Source organism: Scardinius erythrophthalmus (assembly GCF_964197995.2).
Source record: "Scardinius erythrophthalmus genome assembly, chromosome: 7".
NCBI classification, from domain to species: domain Eukaryota; kingdom Metazoa; phylum Chordata; class Actinopteri; order Cypriniformes; family Leuciscidae; genus Scardinius; species Scardinius erythrophthalmus.
In genome coordinates this window covers 14242806-14263605 of record NC_138227.1, presented here as the reverse complement: position 1 = coordinate 14263605, position 20800 = coordinate 14242806, and the positions used below count along the sequence as shown (strand labels likewise).

Below are 20800 nucleotides of genomic sequence, written 5' to 3'. Positions count from 1 at the left end.
CAAGAACTTACTGGGGAATCACAGGGAATAGGAAACATTAGACAATGAACCGACACAGACTGCAAACAAGAGGGGACTTATAAAGGGAACTAATCAAGAGGGAACAGGTGGAAAAACTCAAACAATAATCAGATAACAAGTGGGAGGGATCAGACAATGACATGAGCACATGGCCCAAAATAACAAAACACCCATGTGCAGCACAAGACAGGACAGGCATGTGACAGATGCTTCCAGAGGTCATAGATCCTCTTCTTAATATCATTAATTCATCTTTGTCTCTAGGATACGTACCAAAAACCTTTAAGATGGCTATGATTAAACCGCTTGTTAAAAAAATGCAACTTGATCCTACAGAATTACTCAATTACAGTCTCGAATCTCGAATCTGCCTTTTCTGTCAAAGATACTAGAAAAGGCAGTATCTAGGCCTGTCACGATAACAAATTTTGCTGGACGATAAATTGTCCAAGAAATTATCGCGATAAACGATAATATTGTCGTTCTGAGACCATTTTCATTTAATATAATTATAATGGCATAATAATGCAGGTACACCTTTTCAACGATCTATAAACTTTTATTTCTAAAGAATATTAAACATTGAAAACGGAAAACATTTTAAATATCCAAAAAAATGAACAAAACAACCAAAAACAATGAAAGCAATGGACTCTTAAGCGGGTCGCACACCGGACGCGCAGCTCAGCGCCGCGCCGCGCCGTGCCACGTCTAGGACAACTCTCACCTGAAAATCCGATAACATCAGCAATTTTCTGATTTCTGTAAATAAATATAAAACTAAATGTATATTGCAGCACAGGGTGAAGTCCGTATATAGCCTACATTAACTACGATTTGAGACACATAAATGTAAATTTAATATACAACTATTTAAATGGCGCTCTGTGGCGCGGCAGGATTTTGAACACGGTCCTGAGCCGTTGCTGGGCGCCGCCGAAAGGCGCCGCCGGTGTGTGTACTCTCATAGAGAATAATGTGTTCGAATTTAAAAACCGTGGCGCGGCGCGGCGCGGCGCTGAGCTGCGCGTCCGGTGTGCGACCCGCTTTAGCCGTTGTTGGGCGCCGCCGGTGTGTGTACTCTCATAGAGAATAATGTGTTCGAATTTAAAAGACGTGGCGCTGCGCGTCCGGTGTGCGACCCGCTTTAGTGTCTGTTAACAAGATAAATGTCTGTTAATAAATAAAATGGATGTAAACAAAATTGCACTTCAAAAAATATTAAACCTTAGGCTTTAGACATTAGGCTTAAATAGTGATACATTCCATAACAGGCAAAACTGACAGTTAGGACCTTTGTAAACAAATAAAAAAAAGCCTCAAGCCATATCACACAATTTTGCACTGTTACTCCTGTTACTTTGTCAAGTGATTGTGTACTGTCGGGAAGACGGAGACGCACTTTATTGCGTGTATGCTACGCACTGAAAATACTTGGTTAGGATTAGGGGTGAGGAGTGCGTGCGTATTACACGCCATAAAGAGCGTATCATATGCATGCAAAAACTATTTTTGGCATATAAATGGCACGAGAAATAACATTCGTGGTATAGATACGCATTTTCATGTGATTGGGCTCGCTGTCACAACTCACAACTAGCGTCTTCTCTCTCTCCCGGCAGTAGCCGCAAACAGTCCCGCCGGCGCTTTCCCATACAAAGACCATGTGACTGACAAGCGCCGCGGCGCCGCCTCCCCACACAAAGACCATGCAACTGACAACAAAGAGGGTTCACTCCTCCTATACGCTAAAGAACCGGGCGAGAGTGGTCATCCAGTCTCTTTGGTAGAGAGAGAGAGAGACGAGGAAAACAAACAAGCATGCAAATGGAATTATCGCGGCCGGAAAAATTATCGAGCTCATTTTTTTTTATCGTGCGATTAATCGAATTATCGACTATCGCGACAGGCCTAGCAGTATCTTCACAACTATGTTCCTTTTTAGAAAGAAATGATATCTGCGAGGATTTCATTCAGGATTTAGACCATACCATAGTACTGAGACTGCTCTCATTAGAGTCACAAATGATTTGCTCTTATCATCCGATCGTGGTTGTATCTCTCTATTGGTGTTACTAGATCTTAGTGCTGCATTTGACACTATTGACCACAACATTATTTTAAATAGACTCGAAAATTATGTTGGCATTAGTGGAATTGCACTAGCATGATTTAAATCATACTTATCTGACCGTTATCAGTTTGTAGCAGTAAATGAAGAGATGTCTTATCAATCACAAGTTCAGTATGGTGTACCACAAGGCTCAGTACTAGGACCCTCTGCTGTTCACTCTGTACATGCTACCATTAGGAGATGTCATTAGGAAGCATGGAATTAGCTTTCACTGTTATGCCGATGACACTCGGCTCTATATTTCTTCACAACCTAACGAAAACTACCAATTCACAAAATTAACGGAATGCATAGCTGATATAAAAAATTGGATGACTAGTATTTTCCTACTACTAAATTCTGAAAAAACAAAGACTCTAATTATTGGACAAAAAACTTCCTCATGTAATAATCTAGAATACTATCTAACACTTGATGGCTGCTCTGTCAAGTCTTCGTCGTCTGTTAGGAACCTGGGTGTGCTCTTTGATACTAATCTTTCATTTGAAAGTCACGTGTCTAGTATCTGTAAAACCGCATTTTTCCATCTTAAAAATAAATCTAAATTACGCAATATGCTCTCATTGACAAAATGCGGAACAATTAGTTCATGCGTTCATGACCTCAAGGCTAGATTATTGTAATGCTCTACTGGGTGGTTGCCCTGCACGCTTAACAAACAAACTACAGCTAGTTCAAAATGCAGCAGCTCGAGTTCTTACCAGAACCAGGAAGTATGACCATATTAGCCCTGTTCTGTCAACAACACTGCATTGGCTCCCTATTAAACATCGTATAAATTTTAAAATATTGCTGATTACTTACAAAGCACTAAATGGTTTAGCTCTGCAGTACTTGAGCGAGGTCTTAACGCATTATAGTCCTTCACGTCTATTGCGATCTCAAAATTCCGTCCAGTTGATAATACCTAAAATATCAAAATCGACTGCTGGCAGTAGATCCTTCTCCTTTTTAGCACAAAAACTTTGGAACAGTCTTCCTACCATTGTCCGGGAAGCAGACACACTCTGTCAGATCAAAGCTAGATTAAAGACACATCTCTTTGACCTAGCATTCATATAACACATTATAGACTACTATTATTTAATGTTAGGCTGCATAGATTAGGTCAGCCGGAACCGGGAACACCTTCCATAAATCCTGTTGTACTCATTACATCATAAGAAGAGTGGCATCTACGCTAATTTTAGTGTCTTTGTTTATCCCGAGGTTTTCCCGCAGCCTGCTGGATCCAGGCCATATCCAGATATGACGAAGGACCTTCGCCTGGACGCGATGACAACGCAGTGCTGAAGTGCCAACTAGTCTCTCCCCTGTGAAGGATCCCTTTATCACTCTACAGATAAAGCATTGTCGGGATAATTTCAGTTTCGCGTATCTACCCCGAAGTGATAAAATTCTGTATAAATTTTTTTAAGGCCAGACAAGTAGTTTGTTAAGGCTTGGTTTGTAGGGAATTGCAAACCTGCGAAAATATATTCAAATGCGCATAACTATAGAATTAATTCTTGATGCGCACGTGAGCGCCATCAGCGTTTCTTACAGGTTCGCGTTTAAATTCTGTGTAGAGAGAACGGTGTCGTCTTAGTGGTCTCTAATTTAATAACTAATGATCGTTGCGACAGAAGTGAATCAATCAAAACTAACTTTAGCTGGAAAATATCTTTATTCAAGAACCGCTATAAAGCCAAAACAATCTCTGTTACCTTAAATTATCCGTTTATCACTGTAAAGCTGCTTTGAAACAATCTACATTGTTAAAAGCGCTATATAAATTAAGATGACTTGACTTCACTTGACATAGAGACTGTGTCTGTTCCCCCCGAATTTGGAAATCCAAAAAAACGTTTCAACCCATCTAAGGTTAAAAATTTAATTGATGTTCAACAAATAAAAAACAGCTATAATACAGATGAGCAAATGATAAAGCTTGGGTTGCTGAATATTCGATCCCTTACTTCAAAAGCACTTATTGTTAATGATATGATTACTGACTGTAATCTAGATGTGCAGTGTTTGACAGAAACCAGGCTAAAACCAAACGATTACATTACTTTAAATGAGTCCACCCCACAAGATTACTGTTATAAACATGAACTTCGTCTGAAATGCAAAGGGGGAGGTGTTGCTGTAATTAATAGTAATATTTTTAAAATCACTAAGAAATCTAGTTTTAAATATACTTCTTTTGAAGTGTTGGGGCTTAATGTAAAAATATATAGTGTAAATGACAAATCACGTTTGAGATTTGTGCTGGCTACTGTATACAGGACAACATAAAGATTTTATCAAAGAATTTGCTGACTTTCTATCAGAGTTAGTATTGGCTGCAGATAAAATACTAATTGTTGGTGATTTTAATTTACATTTAGATAATGAAAAAGATGCATTGGGATTGGCATGTAAAGACATTCTGAACTCTATTGGAGTTAGACAACACGTGTCAGGACCTACTCATTGTCGTAATCATACTCTAGATCTAATATTATCACACGGAGTCAATGCTGATGCCGTTGAAATTCTGCAGCAGAGCGATGACGTCTCAGATCGTTATCTAGTCTCGTGTAAACTTCATTTAGCCAAGGCTGCAAAGCCAACTCTGTGTTACAAATATGTTAGACCTCACTTCTGCCACTAAAGATTGCTTTATCAATAATCTTTCTAATCAGTTTCATTATCTCAGCATCCCGGATAGCTTAGAAGAACTCGATATTGGAACAGAAACTTTTAACTCTCTCTTTTTCAGCACTTTAGACAAAGTTGCTCCGTTGCACTTAAAGGAGGTTAAAGAAAATTGTCCAACGCCGTGGTACAACGAGCACACTCAGGCACTTAAGAGAGCAACCAGAAAAATGGAGCGCAACTGGAAAAAAACAAAACTAGAGGTATTTCACATTTCATGGAAAGCAAGTTTGATTGCATACAGAGAGGCCTTAAAAGCTGCTAGATCTGCTTATTTTTCAACCCTATTAGAAGAAAATAAACAAAACCCTAGATATTTATTTAAAATAGTGGCGAAACTAACAAAAAAGAAAGCTTCAAGCCCAGAAATTTCCAAGCAACACAGCAGTAATGACTTTATGAACTTCTTCACTTACAAGATTGATAATATCAGGGACAAAATTATAACTATGCAACCGTCTACTACAGTATCGCATTAGGGAGTGCATTGTAGTCTCCCTAAGGAAAAATCCGATTCATTTGTTGCTATAGGAAAGGAAGAATTTTCGAAACTCGTTAAATCATCTAAATGGACAACATGTATGTTAGACCCTACACTGACTAAGCTACTGAAAAAGATGCTTCCAGAGGTCATAGATCCTCTTCTTAATATCATTAATTCATCTTTGTCTCTAGGATACGTACCAAAAACCTTTAAGCTGGCTATGATTAAACCGCTTGTTAAAAAAATGCAACTTGATCCTACAGAATTAGTCAATTACAGTCTCAAATCTGCCTTTTCTGTCAAAGATACTAGAAAAGGCAGTATCTTCACAACTATGTTTCTTTTTAGAAAGAAATGATATCTGCGAGGATTTCAGTCAGGATTTAGACCATACCATAATACTGAGACTGCTCTCATTAGAGTCACAAATGATTTGCTCTTATCATCCGATCGTGGTTGTATCTCTCTATTGGTGTTACTAGATCTTAGTGCTGCATTTGACACTATTGACCACAACATTATTTTAAATAGACTCGAAAATTATGTTGGCATTAGTGGAATTGCACTAGCATGATTTAAATCATACTTATCTGACCGTTATCAGTTTGTAGCAGTAAATGAAGAGATGTCTTATCAATCACAAGTTCAGTATGGCGTACCACAAGGCTCAGTACTAGGACCCTCTGCTGTTCACTCTGTACATGCTACCATTAGGAGATGTCATTAGGAAGCATGGAATTAGCTTTCACTGTTATGCCGATGACACTCGGCTCTATATTTCTTCACAACCTAACGAAAACTACCAATTCACAAAATTAACGGAATGCATAGCTGATATAAAAAATTGGATGACTAGTATTTTCCTACTACTAAATTCTGAAAAAACTAAGATTCTAATTATTGGACAAAAAACTTCCTCATGTAATAATCTAGAATACTATCTAACACTTGATGGCTGCTCTGTCAAGTCTTCGTCGTCTGTTAGGAACCTGGGTGTGCTCTTTGATACTAATCTTTCATTTGAAAGTCACGTGTCTAGTATCTGTAAAACCGCATTTTTCCATCTTAAAAATAAATCTAAATTACGCAATATGCTCTCATTGACAAAATGCGGAACAATTAATCCATGCGTTCATGACCTCAAGGCTAGATTATTGTAATGCTCTACTGGGTGGTTGCCCTGCACGCTTAACAAACAAACTACAGCTAGTTCAAAATGCAGCAGCTCGAGTTCTTACCAGAACCAGGAAGTATGACCATATTAGCCCTGTTCTGTCAACAACACTGCATTGGCTCCCTATTAAACATCGTATAAATTTTAAAATATTGCTGATTACTTACAAAGCACTAAATGGTTTAGCTCTGCAGTACTTGAGCGAGGTCTTAACGCATTATAGTCCTTCACGTCTATTGCGATCTCAAAATTCCGGCCAGTTGATAATACCTAAAATATCAAAATCGACTGCTGGCAGTAGATCCTTCTCCTATTTAGCACAAAAACTTTGGAACAGTCTTCCTACCATTGTCCGGAAAGCAGACACACTCTGTCAGATCAAAGCTAGATTAAAGACACATCTCTTTGACCTAGCATTCATATAACACATTATAGACTTCTATAATTTAATGTTAGGCTGCATAGATTAGGTCAGCTGGAACCGGGAACACCTTCCATAAATCCTGTTGTACTCATTACATCATAAGAAGAGTGGCATCTACGCTAATTTTAGTGTCTTTGTTTATCCCGAGGTTTTCCCGCAGCCTGCTGGATCCAGGCCATATCCAGATATGACGAAGGACCTTCGCCTGGACGCGATGACAACGCAGTGCTGAAGTGCCAACTAGTCTCTCCCCTGTGAAGGATCCCTTTATCACTCTACAGATAAAGCATTGTCGGGATAATTTCGGTTTCGCGTATCTACCCCGAAGTGATAAAATTCTGTATAAATTTTTTTAAGGCCAGACAAGTAGTTTGTTAAGGCTTGGTTTGTAGGGAATTGCAAACCTGCGAAAATATATTCAAATGCGCATAACTATAGAATTAATTCTTGATGCGCACGTGAGCGCCATCAGCGTTTCTTACAGGTTCGCGTTTAAAGTCTGTGTAGAGAGAACGGTGTCGTCTTAGTGGTCTCTAATTTAATAACTAATGATCGTTGCGACAGAAGTGAATCAATCAAAACTAACTTTAGCTGGAAAATATCTTTATTCAAGAACCGCTATAAAGCCAAAAAAATCTCTGTTACCTTAAATTATCCGTTTATCACTGTAAAGCTGCTTTGAAACAATCTACATTGTTAAAAGCGCTATATAAAATAAGATGACTTGACATAGAGACTGTGTCTGTTCCCCCGAATTTGGAAATCCAAAAAAAACGTTTCAACCCATCTAAGGTTAAAAATTGAATTGATGTTCAACAAATAAGAAACAGCTATAATACAGATGAGCAAATGATAAAGCTTGGGTTGCTGAATATTCGATCCCTTACTTCAAAAGCACTTATTGTTAATGATATGATTACTGACTATAATCGAGATGTGCTGTGTTTGACAGAAACCAGGCTAAAACCAAACGATTACATTACTTTAAATTAGTCCACCCCACAAGATTACTGTTATAAACATGAACTTCGTCTGAAATGCAAAGGGGGAGGTGTTGCTGTAATTAATATTTTCAAAATCACTAAGAAATCTAGTTTTAAATATACTTCTTTTGAAGTGTTGGGGCTTAATGTAAAAATATATAGTTTGAATGACAAATCACGTTTGAGATTTGTGCTGGCTACTGTATACAGGACAACATAAAGATTTTATCAAAGAATTTACTGACTTTCTATCAGAGTTAGTATTGGCTGCAGATAAAATACTAATTGTTGGTGATTTTAATTTACATATAGATAATGAAAAAGATGCATTGGGATTGGCATGTAAAGACATTCTGAACTCTATTGGAGTTAGACAACATGTGTCAGGACCTACTCATTGTCGTAATCATACTCTAGATCTAATATTATCACACGGAGTCAATGCTGATGCCGTTGAAATTCTGCAGCAGAGCGATGACGTCTCAGATCATTATCTAGTCTCGTGTAAACTTAATTTAGCCAAGGCTGCAAAGCCAACTCTGTGTTACAAATATGTTAGACCTATCACTTCTGCCACTAAAGATTGCTTTATCAATAATCTTTCTAATCAGTTTCATCATCTCAGCACCCCGGATAGCTTAGAAGAACTCGAGATTGCAACAGAAACTTTTAACTCTCTTTTTCAGCACTTTAGACACAGTTGCTCCGTTGCACTTAAAGAATATTAAAGAAAATAGTCCAACGGCGTGGTACAACGAGCACACTCAGGCACTTAAGAGAGCAACCAGAAAAATGGAGCATCACTGGAAAAAAACAAAACTAGAGGTATTTCGCATTTCATGGAAGGAGAGCTCGATTGCATACAGAGAGGCCTTAAAAGCTGCTAGATCTGCTTATTTTTCAACCCTATTAGAAGAAAAAAAAAAAAACCTAGATATTTATTTTAAACAATGGCTAAACTAATGAAAAAGAAAGCTTCAAGCCCAGAAATTTCCAAGCAACACAGCAGTAATGACTTTATGAACTACTTCACTTATAAAATTGATAATATCAGGGACAAAATTATAACTATGCAACCATCTACTACAGTATCGCATTAGGGAGTGCATTGTAGTCTCCCTAAGGAAAAATCTGATTCATTTATTGCTATAGGAGAGGAAGAATTCCCTAAACTCATTAAATCATCTAAACCGACAACATGTATGTTAGACCCTACACTGACTAAGCTACTGAAAGAGATGCTTCCAGAGGTCATAGATCCTCTTCTTAATATCATCAATTCATCTTTGTCTCTAGGATACGTACCAAAAACTTTTAAGCTGGCTATGATTAAACCGCTTGTTAAAAAAACACAACTTGATCCTACAGAATTATAGCCTGGCAAGCCAGACCTACATCAAGATGTTAGGTCTGGAAACTCACCATAGTCACGGCTCAATCCGAGGGGCGGGATAAACGGCTGTCTTTCAAATTCCCTCTGCACGCAATAGGACAGCGCTTCAACCAACCAGAGCGTTTTCCCTACAGCGGAGCTAACGTTAGTTGATAGATTCAACTTTTGCCATATATCTGGCCGGCAAACCGACGAACACATCTTCCTTTTTTTAAGAATAACTTAAGTGCCGTTCTTTGCTCTTTTCTCAAAGAAAAACTTAACTCCAAGTCCTCCAGAGTCGCGGCCAAAGCCGATTCGAAAGACCGTTGTTCTCCATCAGCAGCCGTCATTCTTTGTTTTCAAGTGGCAGCCAGGTAACCGTCGCAACTCTGTCGTCATATGTTAAGCCCGCCCCGCCTACTCTATACACGACGTGATTGGCCTGACCCAATTTGGGTTTTCGTAGCTAGAAGGTTTATTGAGAGTGTCTAGACTACCCTGGCTGCGAAATACATTTTGCTGCCGCTAGGGTGCGTCTAGATTTCTAGGCTAACAGAATTAGTCAATTACAGTCTCGAATCTCGAATCTGCCTTTTCTGTCAAAGATACTAGAAAAGGCAGTATCCTCACAACTATGTTTCTTTTTAGAAAGAAATGATATCTGCAAGGATTTTCAGTCAGGATTTAGACCGTACCATAGTACTGAGACTGCTCTCATTAGAGTCACATATGATTTGCTCTTATCATCCGATCGTGGTTGTATCTCTCTATTGGTGTTACTAGATCTTAGTGCTGCATTTGACACTATTGACCACAACATTCTTTTAAATAGACTCGAAAATGATGTTGGCATTAGTGGAAATCTCATTAACATGGTTTAAAAAATGCTTCAGTCTAGCAGAACCTCATTGAAGACATCAAAGACATCAATCCAGCCTCGCCTGCAGTCTTTATAGGATCATGATTAGGAACCACTGCTCTAAGCAAGTCTCTATTACTATATGCCATACTGCAGGGGTCTCCAACCCTTCTCCTACAGACTCCAGCTCCAACCATACCCCAAAACATCTGCCTTTCCAAGGAGCTCTGAACTCCTTGATAAGATGGTTCTGGTGTGTTTCATTGGAGTTGGAGCTAAATTCTTCAGGACTGTAGCTCTTCAGGAGCAGGCTTGGAGAACCCTGGCATACTGTATAGGGCTGGGCGATAAATCGATTTTATCGATTAATTCGAATGTGCAGTTTACGTCGATTTTTTTGAATGAAAATCGGTTTTCTCTTTAACATTCGCCGACGCTCCCCTCTGGGCTCCCGTAGCTCCGAACAGGCTCAGCCCTTCCCCTGCGCATTTGGCATAGAGATACACAAACAACACGGCAAGACCGCAGCAGCACAAACACACCCGCCAAAAATCAACCTACAGTCTTAAGGCCCGTTCACACCAAGCACGATAACTATAAAGATAACGACAAAGATAACTATATATGCGTCCACACCAACGAACGATAACAGTCTTTTTATTCTAAGCACGCGCGCGCGCGCCCCATTTTAAATGCGCGAGACCTTATTAGAATGGATTCTGATTGACTGTCAGTGTTTTATCGTTTGACAGCTGAAAAAAAATCGTTCTGAAAGTGATCCCAACGATATCGTTCCTCATATCTTTATCGTTATAGTTGTGGTGTGAACTCTGTTATTCTTTAATATGGAGAACGATTTTTAGAATTATATCTTTATTGTTATCTTTACAGTTATCGTCCTTGGTGTGAACGGGCCTTTAGGCTAGGCTCCGAGATCTGCACACAAAAACAGTTGCTTTCACTACCACTCAAAACCAAAATAAATAGTGTTCCAACCAATCACAGACAGGGGTGGGTGTTGTGAGGTTTTCGCGTGCAGCCGTCATAGGCAGCCATGCACGAGTGCAAAACCTCACAACACCCACCCCTGTCGGTGATTGGTTGGAACACTATTTATTTTGGTTGCCTAGAGAGATGCGTTTTTTTGACGGCATGCTTATGGGGTGGGCAGCTAGCAGATCGTTAGGAAAGATTAGATGAATGTGATAATTTATTTTTGGGCCTGAAATCACTGATACAACCATTAACTACAAGGTATTGCTACTGACTTATAAAGCCCTAAACGGCCTAGCTCCAGTCTATTTAACCGATCTTCTATCGCCCTATAATCCATCGCGCTCTTTAAGATCACTTAATTCGAGGCGTTTGGTCATATCTAGGATATCCAGATCCACCAAAAGAGGGAGAGCATTTTCACATTTAGCTCCAAAACTCTGGAATAGCCTTCCTGATACTGTTCGTTGCTCAGACTCGCTCTCCCAGTTTAAAACTAGATTAAAGACGCATCTCTTCAGCCAGGCATTCATATAATATTTTTAATCTGACAGTTAAATCCGGTCTCTACTTCATAAACGCCAGAGGAGAACTGGCCCCCGACTGAGCCTGGGTTCTCCCAAGTTTTTTTTTCTCCATTAGGTCACCTGATGGAGTTTTTCGGTTCCTTGCCACTGTTGCCTTTGGCTTGCTCAGCTGGGGATATTTTGGGGATATTTAATCAATCAATAAATTCCATTAGAAACAAACCTTGTTGTATTATTTTAATTTAAAACTGTGAAGCTGCTTTGATACAATCTGTATTGTGAAAAGCGCTATACAAATACACTTGACTTGACTTGACTATGTAAACATTGTGTTGTCACTAAACTTAATAAAATTCTGTTTAGTTACCAAATGTTCAGACAATCACAATACACTTTATTGAGATGTACATTTTTTTTTTTCATGTTCCCCACCAATCCCAATCCACCCATTTCATGTTATGTTACGTTATGTTATGTTACATTTTCCCTGTTTACAAAGGCAGGGCCTGCCATCTTGTCTTTTTGCCTTGTTTCTGATTGCACTTTAACCCCAAGGGGAAAATCCAAATCAAATCCCAGAAGGGAAAATCAAAACAAAATAAAGTTAAAAATTGTTTAGAACAATTTGTCATCTGCAGATTGATTTTAAGTAGGGGAAGAAAAATCGGATTTAAATCGTAAATCGGATTTTTTTAGGCCATATCGCCCAGCCCTAATACTGTATTAACATTCAAGGTCATCATCATCTTGCTCAAAGCAACTGTAAATCAGGGGTTTACAGTTATTGGCCAGAGTCCATTTCAGTTTGGGGAACTTTTACTAGCAAGATGGGTTACATAGGAATTAAGTGTTGTTATACTGTTGAATTAACATTTCATTTAACCAACATACAGTAGGCTATAGGCCTATGTGAGTCACATGTTGATTTAGTAGACATCTTTCGGTTCAATCAAGCGGATTCAAAACATTAAAACTCCTTAATTTATGAGACTTTTATATGATTCATTAGCTAAATCAACAGTCATTTCATGAATGGCACCCACACAGGTTGCTGTAGCTACTTCTAGTGCTTCTAAAAAGCGCTGCATAAAAAAAAAAAAGTAAATAGAAGTCATGCTAACCAAAGAAAGGTTTTATTGAATTTGAGGACTTATGTCTTTCATATGATGTTGTTTTCTACAGTAGCCTGCAATCTGACATTACCTGTAACTAAATGATGTTATGTTGAGAAAAGATGGGAGGGACTATGACGTAATTGAAGGTGAGCGAGAGCTTTAGTGAAAGGGAAACTAAACTGATCAACGACAGTCAGTCTGAAAACGTAATAATTGTTCTCTTAAACAACAGAAAATTTATTCAGATATTAAGCTAAGACCACAGCTGATACTCACTATTAAGTACGTGATGTAATATAGAATTACTGAATGGTTTTTTAATGTTTGTGGCTTGATATATTTTTATGCATTAGTCAAGTAGGCTACACAACCAGTTTGCTAAATTCTGATAAGTTTGCTTCACTGAAATTAATTCAGAATTGTAATGATTGCTGATTGAGAGTGGGCCTATCATTTGATTCTTTTTTTTTTTTTCGAGACTTAAGAACCAGGAAGTACTTGAACTTCAGACTAAGAACACAGTAGTGAAATCTGAAGTTGAAATTGTTTATTACATTAAAAAAAGGTAAGTTAAACTTTATATTACAACTAATCAAACACACCTGATTCAACTCATCAGCTCATTAACCCATGTGATAATAAACTGATGAGTTGAATCAAGTGTGTTTGATTAGGGAGACAAAAGAAAAACGTGCAGTGTTGGGGGTACTCCAGGGGTCCGTTCTTCGTACGTTGCTTATTACATCCAAGATGATATCATCGTGCGAATCATGATCTGGCTAACTCGGTTCTTCGAACACACTTGCCGGATATGATTAGTAAGCTGGATTGAGTTATCTGAGCTAATTGCGCGTTCATGCGCTGGTTAAAAGGGGTATCGATAGTAGAAACATTGCTCAGCAACGCTGCTATTGGCTGCTCAGCGTGGCCAAAGAGTGCGCACAGTTTTACTCAGCAGAGCAAGAACTAATAGTCGAAGTTTATTCGAAATTTTAATGTTTAATCAAAACGCCAGGAACACCTCAAAGTCTGCAAAAGCCAGGAGAGAGGGCTGGCAAGAAGTAGCAGACAATTTAAATCCGTTAGAAGTGGCCATGTTAGATGTTTTTATCACTTATAAGCCTATATTTTTGTATTTTAATAATTGCATAATTACTTTGTTCATTGTAATGTCAGTCGGACTTCCCGTATCAGCTCCGCTTATGAAGCCGGGATCTAATCCTGTTAACATGAAATAAGCCTGCTCCCGAGCAGGTTTAAGTTTGCGCACCTGTTGCTATGACAGCAAGTCCAGGATGAGCGTTGAAGAACCAAACAAGATCATGCCAACAATCAAATCCAGCTAAGTGAGTTAGCGACGTACGAAGAACGGGACAGGTTTGGGAACCACTGGGATAGAGCAATGGCAGAATCATCAATAAAACAAAGCGAGGCCAGGAGGAATATGGATGAACCTCTTACAAGTCTGTAATTAAATGAAAAAATGAGTTTTTGCCGTAATCATTTTTATGTGTAAATTAGTTCTAAATGAAGGTGATTAATAGTGCTTCTTCATCTTTGCTTCCAGCTCCGTCATCCTCCTGTGGTCCTCTAGCCGAGGAGCTCCAGTGCTCAATCTGTCTGTATCCATTCACTGATCCAGTCAGCACTCCATGTGGACACAACTTCTGTAAGAGCTGTCTGAACCAGTGCTGGGAAAACAGTCAGACCCACAACTGTCCATTATGTAAAGAAAATTTCAGTAAAAGACCCGACCTCAAGATCAACACGGCACTCAGAGAGGTTGTGCTGCTCATTAAGGAAAAGTCTGGCCAGAGTAAATCTGAGGTTCTCTGTGACATCTGTGATGATATAAAGATGAGAGCTCTGAAGATGTGCCTGGTGTGTCAGATCTCTTACTGTCAAACTCACCTGGAGCCTCATCAGAGAATCCCAAAGTTAAAGAAACACAAACTGATAGATCCTGTGGAGAATCTTGAGGACCATATCGGTCAGAAACATGATAAACCTCTGGAGCTGTTCTGTAGAGATGATCAGACATGTGTGTGTTTACTCTGTGCTGTAACAGACCACAGGAATCACAACACTGTTTCTATAGAGGAGGAGAGCAAAGAGAGGAAGGTAACAACAGCAACAAATGTTTTTTTTACAAGACATTTGTATTGGATGGGTTTGAATCTGTTGAGTCTCTGTGTTTGTTCTGTTCTGTCTGTAGCCTCAGCTGATGAAGATGCAGACAGACGTGAAGCAGATGATCCAGGACCGAATGAAGAGGATTCAAGACCTCAAAAGCTCAGCAAAACTCAGAAAAGTGAGTCTTACCACAACTTTTTGGTTAAATATTTAAACTCAAGATGTGTTTTGTAAAATTCCTTAGTAGAAATAAAAATGGAGACAAATGTGACAGTATGTGACTTTATAAAAAAGGTGCTGAAGTAGCAATAAAAGATCATGTATTCCTTGATTTATCAGGAGACGTCAGAGAAAGAGAAAGCAGAGAGTATTGAGTTCTTCACTGATCTGATCCGCTCCATTGAGAGATGTCAGTCTGAGCTGCTGGAGATGATGGAGCAGAAGCAGAGAGCAGCAGAGAAGCAGACTGAAGAGTTTATTAAAGAGCTGGAGCAGGAGATCACTGAGCTAAAGAGGAGAGACACTGAGCTGGAGCGTCTCTCACACACTGAGGATCACCTGCACCTCCTACAGGTCAGTGTAGATCCTTCTGTCTGCTCACAGCACAACACTCCCCATGCTGAGAGATTTCTGCTCTCTCCTGCTGTAGATTTACCCGTCGATGAGCAGACCTGCACACACCAGCAGCTGGACTGAGATCAGTATCAGTGACACTCATGAGAGTGAGACGGATCTGAGGAAAGCTTTGACTCAGCTACAGGAGACTCTAGATGAGAAACTCAGCAAAACAGGTGAGAGAATGTCAGGCTTATTTTGATAGTAAGAGCACATGCACATCATTAAGAAAGAATCATTAATCAAACATACTATGTAAACTTGCATATCCATTATCAGTTCAGTCACATTAAGGGCTTTACTCTGAACAAGACAACTTCCCCTTGTGTCTAAATTGTATTCTTATTTCTTCACATTTATGTTTTATCCAATTTTAAATCAGGGACTTTTCTCAAAAATTATTATTATTATTTTTTTTTTTTATAAAATTTTGCTAAGTGATTTGCTCCTTTGGATAATTTCTGTCAAGGCACCTGACACACTGTTTCTCCTCTTAGAGAATCTACAGAAATACACTACGATATCACCACAAACATGTAAATTCATTAGTGTCAGTTATAGGCAGTAATAAGGAAAACCAATAGAGACACAAACATCCATCAGAGCACATAAGCTGAACATACAATTGTATTGTTTTAAAGTTCTCTCATAACCTTTATCGTCATTAGTCTCCTCAGAGCTGAAGAGGATACAACAATATGCAGGTACAATCTTTTGTTTTAAAACTTAATTTTAATTCAATTAAAAACTTTTATTTTAAATTTGTCATATTGAGAAGTTGTGATTCAGATCTTTGTCTCTCTCTCAGTGGATGTGACTCTGGATCCTGAAACAGCTCATATAAACCTCATCCTGTCTGATGATGGAAAACAAGTGACATGTGGAAATATTGAGCTTGAATTCATAGACAATACAAAGAGGTTTGATTATTGTTACAGTGTCCTGGGAAAAGAGGGATTCAGCTCAGGGAGATTTTATTTTGAGGTGCAGGTCAAGGGAAAGACTGAGTGGGATTTAGGAGTGGCCAGAGAATCCATTAACAGGAAGGGAATGATTACACTGAGTCCTGAGAATGGATACTGGACTGTAGTTCTGAGGACTGAGGATCACTATCAGGCTTATGAATCTTATCCTGTCTCTCTGTCTCTGAGAGTGAAGCCTCAGGTAGTGGGTGTGTTTGTGGATTATGAGGAGGGTCTGGTTTCCTTTTATGATGTGGAGTCCAGATCTCATATTTATTCTTTCACTGGTCAGTCTTTCACTGAGAAACTCTACCCATTCTTTAGCCCTAGTGATAATGAAGGTGAAAATGCAGCGCCACTGATCATCTCACATGTCAGATAAAATGCATTTACACCCAATGCAAAACTCAACTGAACAGTTTGGCAAAATATAAAACCATTGTTTTCATTAAAAAAACATTATTTATTCAGGCAGTCTAAGATGTATGTATGCACCGCTGAAAACTCATACACAGGTAAGTGATGGAAATATAAGACATTTTACTGAACTGTTTATTGGTCTGTTTTGGTATATCAAACTGGAGTAAATTTGGGTAAAACCCAGGTTTCAATATGTGACTGTGCTTTGCCTTATTGAGTTTGCTTCAATGAAGTTGTAGTAAGACCATCATCCTCTATTGATGAACTAGGCACAGCCTTCCAGTGATGCCATCTCCAAACTGGTACAGTTAGACCACACACCTCTAACTACTGTGTAAAATAATTGTTATTTTTTTTCTTGTTGTTGTTGTTGTTGTAGTTTTTAAACTCTTTTTGTTTTTTGAAAGGAATGAATTCAGACTATACTGCGATTCTCACTTCTAGGCCATGTCTGTGCTTCTTATGCCATCTACTGGACATTATTGGTAGTGCATTTGTGTTGTGATAAATTCATAACGGTAATATTTCTTAACTGGAAAGTGTTCAACTTTTTTCTTCTTTCTAAGTATTTAAGTCTTTCTTCTCAAGAAGAAAATGCCTCTATTGTTGAAATTAACCAGAGGTGATTTAGTCTGCCTTGTGCACTTGGCTATATTATACTTGTATTGTAACCCAATACAATTATATATAATATAGTACACAGGTAGTTTGATATAATATGTACTGCATAATGTATATTACATCAGAATATAATGTATAATGTGCATTACATCTTCAGCTTGTGCATCAAACTTCAAACTAATTATATAGTGTTTAATAACAAACTTTTAAAGGGGTCATGATTTGAGAAATCAAAATTTCCTTGATCTTTTGACATGTAAGAGGTCATTACTGTAAAACATCCTGTAAGTTTCAGAACTCAAAACGTCCTCGTTAGTCCAAAAACTGCTTGAATCCAAGCTCAGGAAATGATGTAATAGTGCGACAATCAGATCAACGCCTACTTCTACCCATCTTTGGCGATGGCGCATTGGAGAGATGGGCCTACAGGATCATGGGACTGGAAAGTGGTTATTTATTTTCAATTATGCAAATGTCTCAGTAGAGCATGTTTGTTTGTTCGATACATTTCACTGTTGTTTGTTTGGTAAATCATTTGTAATTTCGGTGCAGGTTTTGAAAACAGTCTTTTACTGTAAGATATGGACCCAACAATAATCCCACAACATGTAAGTAACTTTTTTAAATCAAATGCCTAATCTGTGATCAGTGACTTCTGATATGATTCATGTACAGTCAGATGTTCTTTGTCTCAAAAGCGTTTATTTCTCTTTATGCTTCAATTTACAGTGACGAGATCACTGCATTCATGCGCTCAACAGACACGTCTGTAATCATCGGCTAAACGCTCATCACTGCAAACTTTCATGCAACAGGAGGAGATCTAAATATAATCCTAATAGACCCTTTTCATGATTAGTTAATCTCAACAGCTGTAGTAGTAAAAACATAGTAAAGATTTCGAGAGAGTTCCACATGTAATACTTATTTCATATGCAAAGATGTTAGCCAATCACAGCAGTGGGCGTTTACACTGAAGTCTCACAACGGACACGCCCCTTCCAACAGAGCGTTCAAATCAGAGGTCTAAAATCAGGCTAGAAATTGCCTTTTATTTCTAAATTATGACCATTTTTATGTGAAAATCATACTAACATTATAAGCGCACTACAAAACATTATTAAAAAAATGCAGTTCATGACCCCTTTAAATGTGAGATATAAAGTTTAACCTACGCCTCCCAGTGATCACAGTGCATTAGTATTTAACTGGAATATGCCACATGCTCGTCTCACACCACTCTTTGAATCTCTCGTGCTTTCTCTGTTCAGTGTGTCAATGCACCAGTGTGTGAGTCCATCTGAGTCAGTCTCTGCTGCAGAGTTTTGACTCACTGAACAGCTCTGCTATTTTTAGCCTCTGCAGCTAACAGGTTACAGCAAGCCTTGCCTTCACCACGAGGGCTGAACACCAAAACCGAGAAGGATTGCTTCTGGAAAGATGCTTGTGAATGCCGTCTCTGTTAAATAGTAAGGGTGGGGATGGGTGGTCACTTCAAAACAGTCAACCTACCATAAAAATGCCAGTGTTTCAAGCTCTGGCATTTTAAATGGATAGTTCACACAAAAAATGGTCAAATTAAATATTAGTTATTTACACACCGTCATGATAGTCCAAACTTGAACGCATACACAAAAAAGACAAAACAAGAAGTTCATGAGAATATTCATGTTCAGTTCCATATAATGAAAGTGGATAGGGACTGTGGCTGGCAAACTCCAAAAAGGACGAGTACCGTATAAAGCATAATAAAAGTGGTCCAAATGATCCATATGCTATTCCAAGTGTTGTTAAGCCATACACTAGCTTTATTTGAGAAATGCACTAAAATTAAAGCACTAAAATCTTTTTTGACAGAAACTGGCCACCATCTGCTTTCTGTTTGGAAAAGCTTGGAACTTCTTATTTTGTGTTCCACTGAAAAAAAGATATTCATCTTTTGTGTGAACTGTCCCTTTAAGAGTTTGCTTTTGCCTACAGTCTTGTGTTCCAAGTAAACACTAAAGAGCGCTGCTGCTGGACGAGGAGGCAGATGCAGATGTGAGATCATTGGCCAAAAAAAGAAGGCTCTCCCTGAGGACCACACATTCACCAGCCAATAAACAGAACCCGATCCGCTCGGAGCACCATCATTCCTTACTGCAGCCTGATGTTTCTGGAACATGAGCACTTGGTGTTCTTTGTTTGATTTTCTGCTGAGTCATTACGTCCCTAGACGCCTCATCCTATGGCTGGATAGAGCACCTCTGCTTCTGTGTGCTTCTCATATTCCTGCAATTATTCAAGGGATAGTTCACTTAAAAATGAATTTCTGTCACCATTTACTCATCTCATGTTGTTCCATACCTATATGACATTCTTATATATAAAATAACTGCATGTTAATTGAAATATCAATTAAATGCATGTACAGGGTGGGCCATTTATATGGATACACCGTAATAACATGGGAATGGTTGGTGATATTAAAGTCCTGTTTGTGGCACATTAGTATATGTGAGGGGGCAAACTCCTCAAGATGGGTGGTGACCATGGTGGCCATTTAGAAGTCGGCCATCTTGGATACAACTTTTGTTTTTTCAATAGAAAGAGGGCCATGTGACACATCAAACTTATTGGTAATGTCACAAGAAAAACAATGGTGTGCTTGGTTTCAACGTAACTTTATTCGTTCATGAGTTATTTACAAGTTTCTGACCACTTATAAAATGTGTTCAATGTGCTGCCCATTGTGTTGGATTGTCAATGCAACCCTGTTCTCCCACTCTTCACACACTCATAGCAACACCGCAGGAGAAATGCCAGCACATTGAAATGCCAGCACATCCAGTATCCGTAGTTTCAGGTGCTGCACATCTCGTATCTTCACACCATAGACAATTGCCTTCAGATGACCCCAAAGATAAAAGTCTAAGGGGGTCAGATCGGGAGACCTTGGGGGCCATTCAGTGTGTGAAGAGTGGGAGAACAGGGTTGCATTGACAATCCAACACAATGGGCAGCACATTGAACACATTTTATAAGTGGTCAGAAACTTGTAAATAACTCATGAACGAATAAAGTTACGTTGAAACCAAGCACACCATTGTTTTTCTTGTGACATTACCAATAAGTTTGATGTGTCACATGGCCCTCTTCCTATTGAAAAAACAAAAGTTGTATCCAAGATGGCCGACTTCTAAATGGCCACCATGGTCACCACCCATCTTGAGGAGTTTGCCCCCTCACATATACTAATGTGCCACAAACAGGACTTTAATATCACCAACCATTCCCAT

At 38.8% G+C, this 20800-nt stretch overlaps 1 protein-coding gene across 1 annotated transcript in view; it reads left to right on the top strand.

The window, feature by feature from the left end:
• The window catches only part of LOC308693715 (E3 ubiquitin-protein ligase TRIM39-like), a gene marked incomplete at both ends in the record, with an annotated part of 764022 nt that extends 747159 nt beyond the window's left edge, over positions 1-16863 (top strand). The window contains 6 exons of the mRNA XM_081370812.1: positions 14414-14892; positions 14987-15082; positions 15244-15477; positions 15554-15695; positions 16188-16223; positions 16328-16863. Coding sequence (XP_081226938.1) covers positions 14414-14892; positions 14987-15082; positions 15244-15477; positions 15554-15695; positions 16188-16223; positions 16328-16863 — 1523 coding nt within the window. The remainder of the gene's footprint in view (positions 1-14413; positions 14893-14986; positions 15083-15243; positions 15478-15553; positions 15696-16187; positions 16224-16327) is intronic.
• Between the last annotated feature and the right edge of the window lie 3937 nt (positions 16864-20800).